The 18,810-nt window shown below is 48.1% G+C and overlaps 1 protein-coding gene across 1 annotated transcript in view; it reads right to left on the reverse strand.

Annotated features, from left to right (window-relative positions):
* Positions 1-18,810, reverse strand: part of ATRN (attractin) — a 167,000-nt gene that overhangs the window by 10,701 nt on the left and 137,489 nt on the right. The window contains exon 27 of the mRNA XM_079990677.1: positions 7,048-7,155. Coding sequence (XP_079846803.1) covers positions 7,048-7,155 — 108 coding nt within the window. The remainder of the gene's footprint in view (positions 1-7,047; positions 7,156-18,810) is intronic.

Here is an 18,810-nt window from a genome sequence, read left to right on the forward strand (position 1 = left end):
TTCACCTTGGTTCTTCAGATGATGACGGACTACAACTCCCATCATCCCCAGCCAACTTAGCCAATGGTCATGGACGATGGAAGTTGTAGTCCAACAGCATCTGAGGAGCTAAGGCTGAAGGACACTGGTTTCAGGAAAAGGAGAGAAAGCCAATGGTCCAGCTGTTCAAGCAAGCAACTTACAGGATGTGCAGGTCCATGATCTTCATTAACATTTTAATTGATATTAAGCCAGGGCAGAGTTACGATAGCATGTTTATTTTTTAGGCTACTTTGGTTTAGGTGCATTCCTTGTAATAGAGAATGAAGACGGAAATACTTAAGGACAAGCCTTCCCTACTAAAAGAACATGCAACCCCCACCATATCCCTAATCCCCAGGTAATGTATGAACCCCTGTTTCTGCAAAGGAAATGAGAAATGCACCACATTCACTCAGAGGGCTTGGGACCTGCTTGCAGGTTTCCCATAGGCATCTGGTTGGCCACTGTGGGAACAGGATGCTGGACTAGGTGGGCCGTTGGCCTGATCCACCAATCTCTCCTTAGGCTCTTGTTTTCTCAATGTGCATCTCATCAGGTGAGTCACAACTGAAGGGGAACTCCATGGAGTTCATCTTCCCTTGCCCAACCTGCAGATGCCGACTCTTCTCAACGGAATGGCTAACGCCGCAGAGCTGAAGAAGGCCTCCCGCTTCCGCACCCAAGAGGCTGTTAGTGTGGTCCAAGAGCCTTTGCTTTGATTCCCTCTCCCAGGAACAGGAAGCCTTGCTAGATAGCCCAGCTCCCACAGTGGCAGAACAGGTTTCTTGGATCTCTGCCCAGACCAAGCTTCCTACTAAATATGGTGGCCTGTCTGACACTCCCCCGCCCCCTTTTTAGGGGTGTCATTTCGCAAGATGCCGTGGAAGTGTGCTGAGATACCTCGGGGGGAACTTTCCGTTCTGCCCCATTACTTTTCTTCACATAAATTCACCAAGTCGCAAGGTCTAGGGATTGATAAACACATTCTTTATAAAAATAGACGCCAACAACAAAAAACAGATTCCCCATACTCGTTCTGAGAGCGATAATCAGTCCTAATTAAGTATTGCGAAACACCAGATGAAGCAGTGAATTGGGTTAACATTTTTCAAATCCAATTAATGGTGATAGGCAGGGCCAAACACTTAAAAAAAATAAAAATGCAGAATGGCCACTGAACATGAACCCAGGGGAAAAAATCCTCCACACACTTCTTCTCCAACCATGTCCATTAAATCCCCCCATGCAGTGGTTGTATGTATGTATGTATGTATGTATGTATGTATGTATGTATTTAATACCCGGCCCATCTGGCTGGGTTTCCCCAGCCACTCTGGGCAGTTTCCAACAAAATATTAAAATACAATAGTCCATCAAACATTAAAAGCTTCCCTAAACAGGGCTGCCTTCTTCTTCTAAAAGTTTAGTGGATATTTTTCTCTTTGACATCTGGTGGGAGGGCGTTCCACAGGGTGGGTGCCACTACCGAGAAGGCCCTCTGCCTGGTTCCCTGTAACTTGGCTTCTCGCAGTGAGGGAACCGCCAGAAGGCCCTCGACGCTGGACCTCAGTGTCCGGGCTGAACAATGGGGGTAGAGACTCTCCTTCACAGCCCTGCCCCACTTGTGAGCGTAGAAAATGCATGAGCTGAAATCCCGGCCCCACCCTTTGAAACCCTACGAGCATAGAATCATAGAATCATAGAGTTGGAAGAGACCACAAGGGCCATCGAGTCCAACCCCCTGCCAAGCAGGAAACACCATCAGAGCACTCCTGACATATGGTTGTCAAGCCTCTGCTTAAAGACCTCCAAAGAAGGAGACTCCACCACACTCCTGGGCAGCAAATTCCACTGTCGAACAGCTCTTACTGTCAGGAAGTTCTTCCTAATGTTTAGGTGGAATCTTCTTTCTTGTAGTTTGGAACCATTGCTCCGTGTCCGCTTCTCTGGAGCAGCAGAAAACAACCTTTCTCCCTCCTCTATGTGACATCCTTTTATATATTTGAACATGGCTATCATATCACCCCTTAACCTCCTCTTCTCCAGGCTAAACATGCCCAGCTCCCTTAGCCGTTCCTCATAAGGCATCGTTTCCAGGCCTTGGACCATTTTGGTTGCCCTCCTCTGGACACGTGAGCAGAATCACCCAGAGGTCATCACACCTACCTGCTGCACCTACTAGGAAAAGTTGGTCCCAGGTTTGCAAAAACTGTGTAACTCCATGCCTTGCTAAGCTAGCTAGAAATAATTCATTAAACAACAAAGGTTTGTTTCCTCCTGCCGCTCCTGTATCTAAGGAGCCTTTTTAGAATAAAGTGAAATTTTAGCAGAGCTAATCCGTTTTGCACACCTCAGCTGCCCGCATAATCTCCAGCTCTTTGTGGTGGGCAACAGCGTCCCCCTGCCAGGTGTTCAAAGGGCAGTGTGTTCCTTTCCATGAATTAAAAAGCAAGGTGATGTCAGCAGAGGCACCAAGTGGAACACAGAAGCCAAGAACAGTTTGCCTCCTGTTGCTCTGATGTCCCTGCACATTAGAATCTGCTCAACACCTGCCCACCGACACGGCTTGCATCGAGTGAACTGGTAGCCTTAGAGGAATGTTTTTAAAACGCTGCAGAGGAAGGGGTGCTTTTGTTTATTAAAGGGGAGGACTCGTAAGTTCAGAAGGCTACTCTCCCCCCAGTCTGAAGTGCTTCGTCAGAGGTGAGCCCCAGACACATCCAAATTTGAGCCTGGGGTCATACTGCCTTGAAGCAGGATCCGGTCACCGCCATCCCTTCTGTCTACCAGCTAGATCTCTCCCCCCCCCCCCCCTCGAAATCTGCAGCTAGCAGCAAGGTTTCCAGTCCCCTCTGTTTCCCCCTCCCTTCCTCAGGATGTAGGAACCCTGGAGAAGTAGATTTGCCAGAGCTTCCATTACCAGGGATGCGACCATTGCAGCATGCTAGGCACTGGAAAGATGGAGAGAAGGAGGGAGAGGAAGGGAAGAAGAGGAGGAGAAACTGTAGAGAGACACCCTGCTGCCACAAGTTTGGGGAAGGCGACGGCGTCCAGGGGATCTCCAGAGATGGGGAAATTGCATCATCAACTCATCTTTTGAAAACCCTTGCAAAATCCTCAAGACAGCACTCCCCTCCTCCCGAAGCATTCATAAAGGAAGATTACAAAAAGCAGAAATCAAGGCGAATCTAATTCACCCAATTCATAATGCTGCCCCAAAGCAAACACTGAAAACTCGGAGGTGGTGTGATTCTGCGAACGACACACTGGACGTGATGCATGTGCAAAAAACACAGGAATCTGAATGTTAGCCATTTGGGGGGGAAACCACAATCCCCAGATAGTCAGTACCTTTATTAAGGGTGACCTGACCAATGGATATTACACTCCCAGCTTCCCTCTTCGGGGGCAACAATACAAGCCCTGCTGTATCTTCCTTTATGGGGTGGGGGGTTGAGAAGAACTGCTTGAGGGGAAGTAGAATTTTTAATAGAATGAAGACAAAAGGGGGAAAGGTTTAATAAGCCAAAAACCATCCCTCTGGTATGGTATGTTCTCTTGTGTGTGTGTATGGGGTTTTTTAATAGTCACGTCTAGTTTTGGTCCATCAAGATCAACACAGGAGAAGGAGCAAAAGTGAGAGAAGGATCATCAGCCGCTGAGGCTGCTCCCAGCAAAATTAATGAGAAGAAGAGGAGAGCTGATGAAGACAGAGACCAGCTGAAAGAAAGGACCTGAACTGGCTGGTGGGCAGGGACAGAAAGCCAGTACAGGACAGAGAAGAGGTGGGATTTGGTGGGGTGGGGGGGAGAGTTTGGCAGGGACCCACAACGGTGTGTTCATAGGGGGAAATCAAGCTCTTCTGACTCCGCTTGGATTACTTGGAGCGATCTGCTACCCACATGCCCTGAGGCCGTGGACCTCATTGGCTTTGCTAAAAGTGCATGGTGCTCAGATACAGACATTGGGAGGGTCTTGTTTTACAGCAGTGGGTCATACTGCCAGGTGACCTCCTGGTTATACCCAGCTCCAAGATTACATGAGGACCTACACGCTACTAGATAGATTGCGCCGGAAATCTGGTTTTATTTCCTCAGTACAGAATGTTAAATTGCCAAGCAGCTTACAAGCTTTGCTAATCTTAGATCATTCACACCTGCCGATTATAAAAGCTACTTCAAAGCAATATTCTTCTCGGAATAAGTGGATGAAGAAAGCTCAGCTCTAAATCTGATTCGGAGCAACTCTGCCAAAAAGAGAGAGCTGTATTTCACAGGTATCTAATGACAAAACAAGCTGATAAGCCTTAGAGGGTCAACTTGCCACACTGGCCCTTGTGAAGCAAAGGGCTACCAGATGCAAAACCAAAATGGCTGCCCACCGGCTAGCTGGAATATAAAAGAGGGGGGTGGTTGGGAAGGGGGGGCACTCCTTTAGGCTGCTAGTCACGCGCTGGCTTAGAAAGACGTCATTCCTACTGGGTAAATCGCTCTCTCTTTTCCTTCTTATGCACTGCAGGAAATATACTAATTGAGACTACTGTTCCAAAATGAGTCCAGCTGCAAGACGTTCGCCTAGGATGCAATTAGCTTAATCTGACCTGCCAGTTGGCCAGGCACAAAAGGAAAGTGAGAGACCCTTGCTGACTAAAATGACCCATTTCCTACCATTTGGTGGGCCGCGAGTAAGTTAAGCAGTCGAGGGCCAATTCGCACGTGGCGTTTGCCTGCACAGCCACCATCTCCATGCAGAAAAAGCTCTGGGGTGCTCCAAACTCCGGTTCCCCACAGGATCCAGCCCTGCCAGAACAACTGGGTGGCAAGGAAGCAAGGAACAGTGTGGGGTGGGAAGCCTACTGAGAAGAACTGGCAACACTGGGGAGGAACCAAGCTCCTTTCCCCCCAATCTGTTACTCCAGAGGCAGGGGGGATGGTGCCCCAAATATCTGAGGGCCACAATTCCCACCAGCTGCAGCAATAGGCCACAGAGCTGCTAAAGGAGCAGGTGGGGAGTGGATGGCTCCCTTGGCCACTTGTCCAGAAGGGATGCATCCCAGAGATTCTTCCCTTTGGCCTGAAGGGGGCGGAGCAGACCCTCTTCCTTGAGTGCTGTTCTTGCAATGCAGCAAATAAGGCTCTGGTCTCCCCTGTGCCTCACAGTGCCCATTGGGGCACACCTTTGCACATTGGCATAAAAGGACCGTGTAAAAATTAGCCAGGAACCTGCTTGTGGAAGCTGCTCCTCTCCCAAGAGCGTGAAATTGGGGTAGGATACAAATCTGCCTAATTTTCGAACAAAGCAGTGCCCTTCACCATTTGTACAATATTCACATACAGTGGTGCCCCGCAAGACGAATGCCTCGCAAAACGAAAAACCCGCTGGACGAAAGGGTTTTCCGTTTTTCGAGGCGCTTCGCAAGACGAATTTCCCTATGGGCTTGCTTCGCAAGACGAAAACGTCTTGCGAGTCTTGCGATTTTTTTCGCTTCCCCCCCCTTTTTCTAAGCCGCTAAGCCGCTAATAGCCGCTTTGCCGCTAACAGCCGCTAATAGCGCTAATCTGCTAATAGGGTTGCTTCGCAAGACGAAAAAACTGCAAGACGAAGAGACTCGCAGAACGGATTCTTTTCGTCTTGCGAGGCACCACTGTAATGCAGCCCTACACACAGATAGCTGGGAATTTAAACCGTTGTGCGGGCACAGCCCAAGAGTTTCTGGCACCTGAGCCAGACAGCCCAAATGGCCAGTCCTTCTCCCCACCTCCCTGAAATAGGATCAGGGTCCCGACCAAACCACATTGGCAATTTGCAGCTGACGTACACCATCCAGGGATTATACTCAGAGGTGTTACATGAGCACTTGTACACCTGGGTGTCTTCTGCTTACAAAACAAGCAGAGCAAGGAAAAGGAAGCGGGAGGGGGCAGCTTGCAGAGAGACAAATTAGGTCCTTTTTTGTTTCCCGTGCTGAGAAGCGACGGGCAAACCATCCCCGCGCCCACTGAAGTCATGCCACTTCAGTTTAAGTCACAGATTCTACACTCTCACACATGCATACACAAAAGTTAAGAGGGTTTCGATAGCTTGTACATCCATGAACTCCCTAACCCTGCTCCGCATTCAGAACAAGGGCTGTCTGTTCCCATATTGATGGCGAACATATGCCAAGTTCTCACGGCTCCCCGGCTCAGGGAGAAAAGGGCGCAGACGAAAAAGTGGCAGCTTGTCAAATCATCTCCCAGGAGGAGCTGGAGGAGCAAGGCGGCAGAAGCAGGAGGGGCGAGAGGAAGCAAAGAGGGAGGGTCCAGGACGGCTGCAGGAGCAGATCCCTGGCCCAACTAGCTGCAGGAGAACCTGGAGAGCCACTGCCAGAGAATATTCCCAGCCCTACCTGGACTGCTTGCATTGATACGTGGTCCAGGCCTGGTTTGAGGGCCAGAGTTTCTGGGCAGTTATCCAAGTTATTTCCCCAACTCTCAGCCACAGGGCAGCATGCTGGGGCTAGAAGCAGTCTGTCTGGCAGTGGCACTCCCTCTGCCCATTGCACCTGTTGCCAGGCCAGCTTTCCAGATCACCTGCTGCCGAGTGTAGACCCCCCCCCCCCGTTGTAACCAGTTGTACCCGAAAGACTTTCTTAATACTTAGCCAATTAGCCTCCCCCCATCCTTTGAAAGACCGTGCAAAGAAGGCTTTTTCAGCAGCACCTACAGCTATTTCCAACCAACTGTTCTGGCATATTAAACTGTATCCTTCTTGATTACAAGGCATAAAAAATCTTTTTAAAAAGAGCTGCAACTTTTATTTAAACCAACGTAACCTGAAAGATGCAAACGAGCAGCCTGGAGAAAGAAAATTAGATCAAAAACAAGGCCTGCTGGGTTTCGAATGTTTACGGCTTCTTTGTGGCTAGACTTCTAATATTGCCTTCCTCTCCTCTCCTCCGCCTCCCTCTCGCAAAAGCCGGTCAAGCAGCACAGCATCTGTGAATATTAACTACGGGAACAGTGCTCCTACAGGGTGGTCCCTCACCTTTACGCTGCCTCCAATGAGGTCGGGTGGCTCCTCGTCCGTTTCTAAGGCAACGTTGATGGACGCAAAAGGGCGACTGGCCATCTGCTGCATCTCTCGGAGCAGTTGCTGTTGAATAAATGGAGAGATGTTAATACGGCAGCCCGACATTTTCAGGGGTCACGGGCGTTCATGGGATTTTCACACAGTTGCAAGGAAACAAGAGCGGCAGCTGGCACTCTGTGCCCAGAAAGAGAATAATTCAAGACTAGCAGTTAAAGAAAGTTCAAGCAATAGTGATATATATATATATATATATATATATATATATATATATTTATTTTTAACAGGATGTGGCAAAACATGGGGTGCAGGATCAGACCTGCCGCCACCACGACTCTGGTCCTGAGTTAGGGCAGGTAGACTCATGGGAGTGGTAGTGAATTCAAAACAAGTTCACAGCACGGTCCATTTGTGTTATACATTTACAACCTGAGCTGGGCAGGCTGCTCAAGAGGCATCGCCTATTAGGACCGCGATGCACAAGGCACAGTGAGATAAGCATCCCTTTGTTGCCTTCATTCAGAGATTCGTCTGAAGGCTAACAGCCACATACCTGGCAATGCCCAGAAATCCTAAGAAACCAAAGTATCAGTTCAGTTTTGAAACCAGGGGTTAGAATAAGGGAAGTTTTGGAAGGTCCGTTCTTCTGCCATCTTGATTCAAAATGGCATCTGATTACAGTGGTACCTCGGGTTAAGTACTTAATTCATTCCGGAGATCCATTCTTAACCTGAAGCTGTTCTTAACCTGAAGCACCACTTTAGCTAATGGGGCCTCCTGCTGCCGCTGTGCCGCCGGAGCACGATTTCTGTTCTCATCCTGAAGCGAAGTTCCTAACCCGAGGTACTATTTCTGGGTTAGCAGAGTCTGTAACCTGAAGCGTATGTAACCCGAAGCTTATGTAACCCGAGGTACCACTGTACATCCAAGCAGATGAAAACCTGTTCCTTTCCAAAATATATACTAGATGCGAGGGCTGAGTTGGAGGTGATGAATAGTTCAGCAAGGGTTGCAAACCTCTGCTGCGACCAGGGCTCTCACCACACACCTTCCTGCCATATTGAGGCTCACAATCGTGTGAACAGGAAACAAAGTGGTACTTTCACAAAGAAAAAACTCAATGTTTCATTGAGAGAAAACAGGCTTGGTTAAGTGACCTACAACTCAGAAAGGAGACGAGGGCTGAGTCAACCTTGAATCCCTTGATTGTATAGAAAGAAGTTCTCTCTAGGCAACTCACAAGTAACAATACACCCAGAAGAACTAAATGAGCAAATATATGTACTAAAGCATCACAAATTTGTCCAATGTAAGGTAGGTCTCATAACTCTTCTGCTTTGGGATGACGGTGGAGAAGGTGTTCATTGCATGCTTGTTTCCACAGCAACTTCACTGATCCATCACACACACCCTCCAAAAAACCCCTATTATGAGCATGTAAGAAACTAGCTGGCGTAAGGAAAACTGCAGAGCCAGATAGCCAAGCGCCTTCCCCCATCACATGGCTGGTTCCTGCTTTGTTTTTGTTCAGTTCAGCATTTTCAAATTGTTTTCCAACCTGTTCCCTACTTCTCTGGCCTGCTTCCACCTATATTCTCCACCCGGCTCCATGAGTTTTGTGGTTTTAATTTTAATTGCACGGTTTTATAATTAAACGGTTGCATTTTGTGAATTTGGGGGATGCTTTAGAAATAATTAAAAAAGCAGGCCACAAAATTTAAATGTTAAGTTGCACGAATGTTTTACCCTGTGATTGAGTGGGAGGTTAACGTATCTCCACTTCCCCCGCCAGCTGCAGGGCTGATACTGCACACCGACAAATTATAATGAAACAACAGCAGAACAGAGCGAAACCCACAGCATCAGCCATGTAAGGTCAGCAGGTCTCCCAAATCCATCAGATTCATGTACGCCACAGTACGGAGGACTATATGTCCGCTTGAGATTAACAGCAGCTGTAAATAACTCAAGGGCCTCCCAGCTCCTCCAAGGTCCAGAAAAAGAATTGAACCAAAAGAGCAAAGGATATAGAAATTATGCTGAGTGGATTGATCTGCAGTCTGTATTGCTTAAAGGTAAAGGTAAAGGTACCCCTGCCCATACGGGCCAGTCTTGACAGACTCTGGGGTTGTGCGCCCATCTCACTTAAGAGGACAGGGGCCAGCGCTGTCCGGAGACACTTCCGGGTCACGTGGCCAGCGTGACATCGCTGCTCTGGCCAGAGCCAGAGCCAGAGTCGCACACGGAAACGCCGTTTACCTTCCCGCTGGTAAGCGGTCCCTATTTATCTACTTGCACCCGGAGGTGCTTTCGAACTGCTAGGTTGGCAGGCGCTGGGACCGAGCAGCGGGAGCGCACCCCGCCGCAGGGATTCGAACCGCCGACCTTTTGATCGGCAAGTCCTAGGCGCTGAGGCTTTAACCCACAGCGCCACCTGCGTCCCCTGTATTGCTTAGGGGCGTCTATTTTCCCAACTTCCCACCAGTTGCTGGGGTATTTGAGGGTTTTGTCTGGGGGGTAGGGGTTGCCGTTATTGTTGTTTTTGTGTCTTTACTGTGAGTTGTGTGGAAATTGTTCAGTTTGGTTGTTTTTGATGTTTTATTTACTGTTTAGGACTACTTTTGTAGTGTGGGGGATGTTAGGGGACAGTAGTTCCTCTGTTGGGGGATATATCATCCTCCTTCTGGGGTAGTTTGTCCACCCTGAATGTCACCCTGTGACAGCAGCCACACCCTGGGAATGGGTCCCATGGTCAAGAAAGTGGTTTCTGCACAACACGCTGCAGAGGGAGGTGTAGAGCAGATGGGTCTTGTCAACCCATCTAGGAGAAAGGGAAACTCTAATCCTAAACTTCCACTGCCTTGAAGGTTATCTTTGGGAGAAGAGAAGGCTAAGGAGTAGACACTACACAAATCTGGAGTCCCTAAGGCAGTTGTACGCAACTCCTGCAGCCAAGCTGGTGCCAAGCGTATTGCTCTGTTTTCTTTCAAACCACATCAGTGAGGCCAGAGTGGGGTCTTGCCATCTGGGCAGCTCAAGACCTCCATCCACACTGCCCAGGCCTGTGCCCCATGGAGGACACTTCAGTGCTGCTAATGCAGTGGTTTGACTTCACCTCCGGTGGAGCACTCCATTGTCTCTTGAGACAGACAGATGCCAACAATGTAGTTTTTTCATGCAGAATTGCGAGAGCCTGCCATCATGTGCAATTGCCCTGGGTGAAACAAGACTGGTAGGGGTGGTTCAGTACAGTGGTGCCCCGCAAGATGAACGCCTCGCAAGACGGAAAACCCGCTAGACGAAAGGGTTTTCCGTTTTGGAGGCGCTTCGCAAAACGAATTTCCCTATGGGCTTGCTTCGCAAGACGAAAATGTCTTGCGAGTTCCTGCGGGTTTTTTCCCCTCCCCCCCCCTTTTCCTAAGCCCTAAGCCGCTTATCAGCTGATCCGCTAAAAGCCGCTAAACCGCTAATAGTGCTAATCCGCTAAGCTGTCAATGGGCTTGCTTCGCAAGACGAAAAAACCGCTATACAAAGAGCCTCACGGAACAGATTAATTTCGTCTTGTGAGGCACCACTGTACTTCCCCTACTGCTAGTTCAGTGAGGTCAGACTCAAGAGGTACTAGCAAAGCCTGGGCAGGGCTTGTGCTGTTGGGTAACCATGCCGAATTAGCTAGCTGTATTGAAAAGAGGTCAGGCTCTCAGCTGGAAACACCGAGCTGCAAAAGGCCACAGAGCTCTTCCCACTATTTTAAGCATCGTTTTGAAATCTCCCTTTATTACTTGGGCCCATGGTGCGGATGAACTATGTAAAATTACTGAAATGAAAAGTATCCTAAAAATACACTGAAAGGCAGCCATTATATATAAAGTGGAACCTCAGTTTTCAAACGTAATCCGTTCTGGAAGACCGTTAGACTTCAGAAATGTTCGAAACCCGAGAATCAAAGGACGGTTGGCAAAATCCATTGAAAACATGGAGAAACGCGCCTCGGAAAGCCGTTCAAGATCCTAGGTGCGTTCGAAAATGGAAGCAAATACTTCTGGGTTTTCGGCGTTCAGATTCCAAATTGTTCGTCAACAGAGATGTTCGAGAACCAAGGTTCCACTGTACTTTGCTTCCAGAAAAGGCTTGGAGGATGAAGGGGGTTTTGGAGGTGGAGAACAGTCTCTGAGAACACCTCTCTTTAAGCCCCTTGCTACACTTAGCATTTTATAAGAACAGGGGGATCTTATCGAAGTCAAGCTTACAGGACTAGGAACTAGCCCAGAACAGCAACTGGAAAGCTCCAAGGCTTCAGGCAGAGGTCTTTCCTAGCCTGAAATCCTTCCCAGAAGCAGAATCCAGAGTGTACCAGTGGTTCCCCAATTTTTTCCCCGTGGACCACTTGGAAATTGCTGAGGGTCTTGGTGGACCACTTAATATTCCCCGCCGCCGCCTGTTTGTAGCAATTGTGAATCCAGGATGCTGAATTATTTTGACAGTACAGTCATACCTTGGTTCTCGAACAGAATGCGTTTCAGGAGTCCATTCGACTTCCAGAACTGTTCAAAAACCAAGACGTGGCTTCCGATTGGCCACAGGAGCACCCTGCAGCCAATCGGAAGCTGCGGAAACCACACTGGACCTTCAGCTTCCGAAAATTGTTCGAAAACAGGAACACTCACTCTCGGTTTTTTATTGTCTGGGAGCCAAAATGTACAAGTTCCAGGGCATTCGACATCCAAGGTGTGATGGGATAATGAGCTGCTTGTGCGTAAAAGCTGAATCCCTCAGAGCTTTGCCAAGGTTTCAAAGCTGACTCTCCGATGGCAGTTCCCTGACATCCACCTCCCCTCCAGGGCCCCCCTCACCCCCCCTCTCCCCCTCTTCTACGAGTGGTGAGGATGGAAAACCCCTGAAAGAATCCTCCTCATCTTCGGATGACTCGAAAACTGCCCTCCACCTACTACTGTCCCTTCTCCCCGAGTACTCTTCCTCATCGGATTCTTCTCCCTCTCCCGGCTCTGATTCTGGGAACCCTTCGAACTCCTCTTCCTCGTCGGTGGTGCCGAAGTGTTCTTTCCAGAATCGTGTCACGGGCTGAGGTTTCCTTGGGAACCTGCGATGAAACGTTTCTACAAAAACCTCATCATTGACCGCTTCCGCCGGTACCCATGTGTTCTCTGCCTCTGGTTCCCCTTCCCATGCCACTAAATACTCCACCTGTTTACCTTTCCACCTGGAATCGACTATTTCTGCCACGTGACTGCTGCGTTCCCTCTCTTCTACTGACGGCACCGGGGAAACCTCACCCTCACGTCCCACAAACTCCCGACCCTCTCGGTATGGTGACAGTAATGATCTATGAAATACTGGGTGCAGTTTCATGTTGTTTGGCAGCTTGAGTTTGAAGGCCACCGGATTTACCTGTTGTATGACCTCAAAGGGTCCCAGTCATTTGGGCCTCAATTTCTTACACCCGCCCTTGAATGGCAACCCTTGTGTCGACAACCACACCCGGTCCCCCACCCTTATGGTCTCTCCTTCCCTTCTGCTCCTGTCTGCCTGTTTCTTGTATTCTTCCTTGGCCCTATCCAAATTCATTTGGAGCTGACGATGTATTGCTTCCATTTCTTCTACAAAGTGTTCCGCTGCCGGTACGCTCCATCTTTCCCCTCCTTCCCCTGGAAATGCCCTAGGATGGCACCCATAATTGGCCAAAAAGGGACTCATTCCCGTGGACACATTCTCCGCGTTATTGTAGGCAAACTCGGCCAGGGCCAATTTCTCTACCCAATCATTCTCTCTGTCATTCACATAACAACTCAGGTATTGTTGTAGAATACTGTTTGTCCTTTCTGCCTGCCCATTGGTTTCTGGATGTCTGGCGGTCGAGAAATTTACCTCTACGTGCAGTAAGCTCATGAGCTTCCTCCAGAACCTGGAAGTAAATTGTTTCCCTCGGTCTGAGACCACCCTCAAGGGGGCGCCATGCAACCTGAAAATGTGTTTTACAAACAACCTTGCGGTTTCTTCTGCCGTGACCGCATGTGAGCAGGCTATAAAGTGGCACATCTTGGTTAATAGGTCTACCACTACCATGACTGCTGTTTTCCCTTTGGATTTTGGCAGATCCGTCATAAAATCTATGGATACTGCCTCCCATGGCCGTTCTGGTGTGGGTAATGGTTCCAGTAACCCCGCCGGTGCCAGCCTCTCCCCTTTTGCCCGCTGGCAGCGGTCGCACCCCCTTACATACTCCCGTACATCTTCCCTCACCTTTGGCCACCAGAACTGCCTGGTAACCAACCACATGGTTTTGTGTTGCCCAAAGTGCCCCGCGGTGGGGCTGTCGTGCAATTGTTTGAGCACTCTACCCCTCAGTTCCCCTTCTGGTATGTACAGTGCCCCCTTGTAATACAACGCCCCGTTCTTTTCCTCAAACCCCCCTGTGTTCTCTCCAGCTCCCCTGAGCCCTCTGAGCTTATCTTGGGCGTATTCATCGTTCTCGGTTCCCTCTACCAGTTCTCTTTGCCCCACCAATGCTGCCCCACACACCCAGTGGTCCTTGGGGATGATATGCCTTTCCTCGGGCGCTCCCTCCCCCTCTAAACACTCTGGTTTTCAAGAGAGAGCGTCCGCCCTGACGTTCTCCGGGCCCGGTACGTAACAAATTTCAAAATGGAATTTGAAGAACTCTTGTGCCCATCTCACTTGTCTCTGGTTCAGTACTCGGGCTGTTCTCCAATATTCTAGATTTTTGTGGTCCGTGCACACTTGGACCTTGTGTTGTGCTCCAATCAGCAGGTGTCGCCACCGCCGAAAAGCTTCATGAATGGCGAGCAATTCCCGGTCGTACACGGTGTAATTCCTCTCGGATTTGTTCCATTTCCGCGAGAAGAAGGCACACGGTCTCCAGTCCGACACATCTTTTCCTGGCTGGAGAAGCACCGCCCCTACCGCTCGATCAGATGCGTCCGTTTCTACCCTCATCGGCTTCTGAAGATCCACGTGCAAAAGCTGTTCTTCCGACGCGAACGCTTTCTTTAGCTTTTCAAACGCTTGCTGCGCCTCTTCCGTCCAGGCGAATTTCTTCTTACTACTGAGACAATCAGTGATGGGAGCCGTTAAGTGGGCAAAGTTTTTGATGAACTTCCGATAGAAGTTTCCAAACCCCAGGAACCTCTGCACGTCTTTCCTGGTTCTGGGTGTCTTCCATTCCAGTACCGCTTGGACCTTGCTGGGATCCATGGCCAATCCCTTGTCTGACAAACGGTACCCCAGGAATTCCACCTCTTTGGTATGAAACTGACACTTCTCCAGTTTTACCCACAGCTGGTTTGCTTGCAGCCTGCTTAGTACCTCCCTGACATCTCGCACATGCTGCTCCTCATTCTCTGAGTACACCAACACGTCATCTAAGAATGCTACACAGTTCTTGTAAAGCAAAGGTCCCAGGACGTGATTCATGAAGCATTTGTATTGGCTCCGCAGACAGGTCCCACCCCAATTTATGTATCAGCATGGTAAACTGTATCCAATACTCTCGGACGGACTGATTCCCCTGTTTACACGCCATCAACTGTCTGCGCACCACCCCCTGTTCAATCTCGCTGGAAAACATCAAGTCCATCGCGAGGAAAAACTTTCTCAAGTCCTTTAAGGCGTCATTATTCGCTGCCATCAGGGGCCTCACCCAGTCTCTAGCCCCTCCCTCGAGATGCCCAATCACAAATGCCACTCTCGATTCCTCATCGGCAAAGTCATCAAACTGCAGATTGAGGGCATACTGCATCTCTGTCTTAAAGGCTTGGTAATTTCTTGGGTCACCCCCAAACTTTTGCACCAACCCTGGTACCTTCCTTCCGATGGGGGTGGTTTTCCCCTTTTCATCCTGAGCCCACCTCTCCTCAAGCCGCACCGTTTGCAGTGCTAGCTGGTGTTCCAACGCTCTGTATCTTTCCTCCAGACTTGGACCCGCTCCAGCTCCACCTGCCCCTCCGGCTTCGGTTGGGTTGCTCATGATGCCTCTCCTTTGCACAAGTGGCTTTCAGAGACTGAGAGATTGCTGTGATGGGATAATGAGCTGCTTGTGCGTAAAAGCTGAATCCCTCAGAGCTTTGCCAAGGTTTCAAAGCTCTGCCTTTACGGGAGCCCTCAAAGCATGACTCCCTCAATCGCTGGCAGAATCTGTCAGTGGGCCTTTCCGGAATTTGCGCCAACATAAGAGTTCCTTAACGGACACTCTCCTTCGGGATTCTCATCGTGACAGCTTCCTGCGAGGGGTGGGTGCACCCAGAGGAGGTCCTGAAACCTCCCCGCTGTTCTCACTGGAAGTCTCCTGGAGCCATCCCTCCGACTGAGTTTCTCCATGAACTCTCTCTCTCCCCCTGCTGGTTCCTTCCTCTGCATTCGAGGGTCTCCTAGCCTCTGTGAGCCCCTCCACCACCTGACTCTCCGATGGCAGTTCCCTGACACAAGGTATGACTGTATCTTTTTGCTTCTTTTAATTCTTATATTGTATGTTATTGTATTACAATCTGAACTTAACAGGACTGTACAGAAGTCAAAGTGTTCTTCACAGACATGCCCCAAACCACCTGAATTAAGCTCAGGGACCACAGTTTGGGAACCACCAGTCCGGCCCTGGCCCAGAGTTAGCGAACAACATCCAGGTGTGAGACCTGGGACCTATTCTGGAGACTGCCTTGAACGATGCAACGATCATGCCAACAGAGCTTTATATAGTATAAAGGGAGGCAGTTTGCCCACAGGGATTTTCGACCTATACTCTACTGACAACCTGCCGTACAAGTGCCACTCAAGTGAACCCAAACTCATGTGCCAGACCTCCTGTTCCAAACTACTACTTAAAAAGATGCTCGGCAGATTGCAAAGTGAAGAAAGTGTGAAACAGATTGCAGGGTTGCTGTTGCAGTAATTGTGCCCTTCAGCTACCATAAAACGCTTTGTCTAATGGCTGTAAAATAAAACCAGAGCAAGCTGTCCTGATAAATATGTCCAAAATAAGAATCAAGCAGAACTCATTAACTCGGCAAGGAGTTGAATATTCACACAATCACTGAGCCCACCCAGGAGGTTATGTGGGTACAGCTACATGAATCTTGCACTTGCAATAGCTCTCGAAGCCTTCAAATCATGAGACTATACATGTTTGGCAAATGTGTTGGTTGTTTTTTTTTTAAAAAAAAATTGCTCAATTCATGCTGGAGGCCCTTGATTGGAATGGACAATGATGAACCATTCACAAGCCCAGGCACTGATTGTTCACCTCAATGGAGCACAAGAACAAGATTCAAGGATAATAACAGTGGGGCAAAGGAATCTCACAGCAGTAAAATGCTAGGTGCAAGAGTTCCCTGTACTGCAGCACAGATGAAATAAAACAAGTGTGGACCTTATCTAGCCATCGATGGGAGACCAGAGACAGCCTCATGAATGCCATGCTGAGCTTTCCAAGAGCAAGATCTAATCGTGTTTTGAAATCAATATTCAGGCATTTAAAGGTCTCTAGGGAAAGACTGCATAACTTATGTGTTCTCTGTAGGTCCTACTGAAATGACCCATTAATCTAGAGTTACTCCTGAGTAGGTTAATAAATAACAGTGTTTTCCAGCTCAGAGTTTGTGATCAGCATCAGAACCATATTCACAAGTTCTTTCGCACACAAATCAATTCCTGGTCTCCCCACACCCCCAAGGTGTTCTTTATCAGCAATCCAATTTAGAGGGAAATGCATTTTGCTTGTCACTGCACAACTGGAAGTCAGAAATCCTTCCGATCTACTTTACCCAGTGGTCTACTAGCAGACCCTGCTTCTCCTTCTACCCACTCCTGCTGTCGGCGCAGAGGTGGGGATCACAGAAGTCATAGGACTAATCTATACTGGTAAGTTATAACGTTATAAATGTGTTATAAAAATGTGACACTAGCAGGTACTGTACAAGATTCAATGGGGAATTGTATTGAGAGCTATATAGCTTTTCTTCTTAGCTTTTTTAAAAAAAGATCATTATAGATCTACCCCTAGTTAAACAACACTTGGGAAGGGTGAAAGTTGGTCACTCGTGCTATAGGAAATCAAAATTAAAATGTCATCCAGCTATGAGAATGATATGCAAAAGGAACACAACTAGTACACACACACACACACCATTATCAAGAAGTAAGTTATAGATTTGTCCCATTATTGTGTACTTCTTGACAATTCTGTGATTCTATGCTACCATCAATCCGTAACACCACCCCTTCTGGAAACTGTTTTACTAAGAAATAGCTTTGGCACGTATCAGCCTTGGGACTTGCTTAACTTCAAGAGGAACATCTATTTTTAAAGGAAGCAACACTCCTCCACCCAAAACACACACACACCCTGGTAACATTGCAGATCTCAATTGCTGCCAGTGAACCTTGGTTTAAGAAAACCCGACTGAGCAATACATCATCTTTACTGAAGAAGTGTAACAAGAATGAAATATTATGCAATCAAGGATAAATCAATTTTAATGTTTTATCTTTACATTCATGAAATGGCTGCCTGCCAAAATGGAATTCTGAAACAAGCAAAGTTTTCAGTCATTAATGTTATTCTACCTCGAAAAGATACTACGCTACTCCTCAGACCAAAATGCAGGATCTTCCATTCAACCTCCAGGCACAACACACAATTGTTATGGAATTCTTTTGTTCATGACAATAGAAACCTTTGATGAGGTATGACAGTAACAAGCAACAGTAATCTAAGACAGACAGGATGGTGGTGATATCAAAACCATTGAAATGTTGGAAGAGGGAGCAGACATTTTTGAATTTTTATTTTAAACCTTCACTAGTATTCTTTATAGCTATGAGAACGAGAGTAATGAAATCTGGGGCTTAAGGGCACGGGAACTGGAATAAAGAACACAGACAATTGGCTTTCTTCAGACATCGCACCAAACCTTAGTTAGAGAAATTTAACTTTGGTTTGTTTTGAAGTCTGAAATCATAAGCCATGGTTCGTGACCAGCCAACAAACTAGAATCAGAAGCCATGCATGAACTGGGTTTGCAAACCATGGATTGAAGTGATGTCTAAACTGACAAACCATAATTATGGCCACTCCTGCATCTCTGGAGAAAAAAGTGCTTAGCTGATGTTGTATTAAAACCACACATGGTGCAATAAATCATGATTTGCCTGTATAGTCATATAAACCATGGCTTAAACTATGGTTGGACTACAGTTCTAAACTATGATTAGTGAAAGCTATGGTTTGTTGTGATGTCTGGATTGAACCGACTTCTGTCTTTGTTGAAGCCTTAAGGAGAGCTATTATAAAATACATTATCAGTGGTAACTGACACCCTCCCCCCAAAAAAAACTAATTGGGGGTGGAAAGGGGGAAGGAACGGGCTGGGGAAAGGGCGAAATGGGTCCATGCGAGGTTATGCACACTGAACCAATGCACGCAGGAGTGAGGAACATAACCCCCGCACAAATCAGTTGTTGCCTGAACAAACAAGACCAGGGGGGAGCCCTCATCCGTCCAACTACCACCTGCATCACTAAGACCACTAGAAGAAAAGGCGCATCAGCCTTCCATACTGCTTAGACCCAGCTCTGCATGGCCTGCAGAATTACTATCTGTCTACAAGCCATGATAGGGACGCGGGTGGTGCTGTGGGTTAAACCACAAACCTAGGACTTGCCGATCAGAAGGTCGGCGGTTCGAATCCC

Source organism: Podarcis cretensis (genome assembly GCF_951804945.1).
Source record: "Podarcis cretensis genome assembly, chromosome: 9".
Classification (NCBI taxonomy): domain Eukaryota; kingdom Metazoa; phylum Chordata; class Lepidosauria; order Squamata; family Lacertidae; genus Podarcis; species Podarcis cretensis.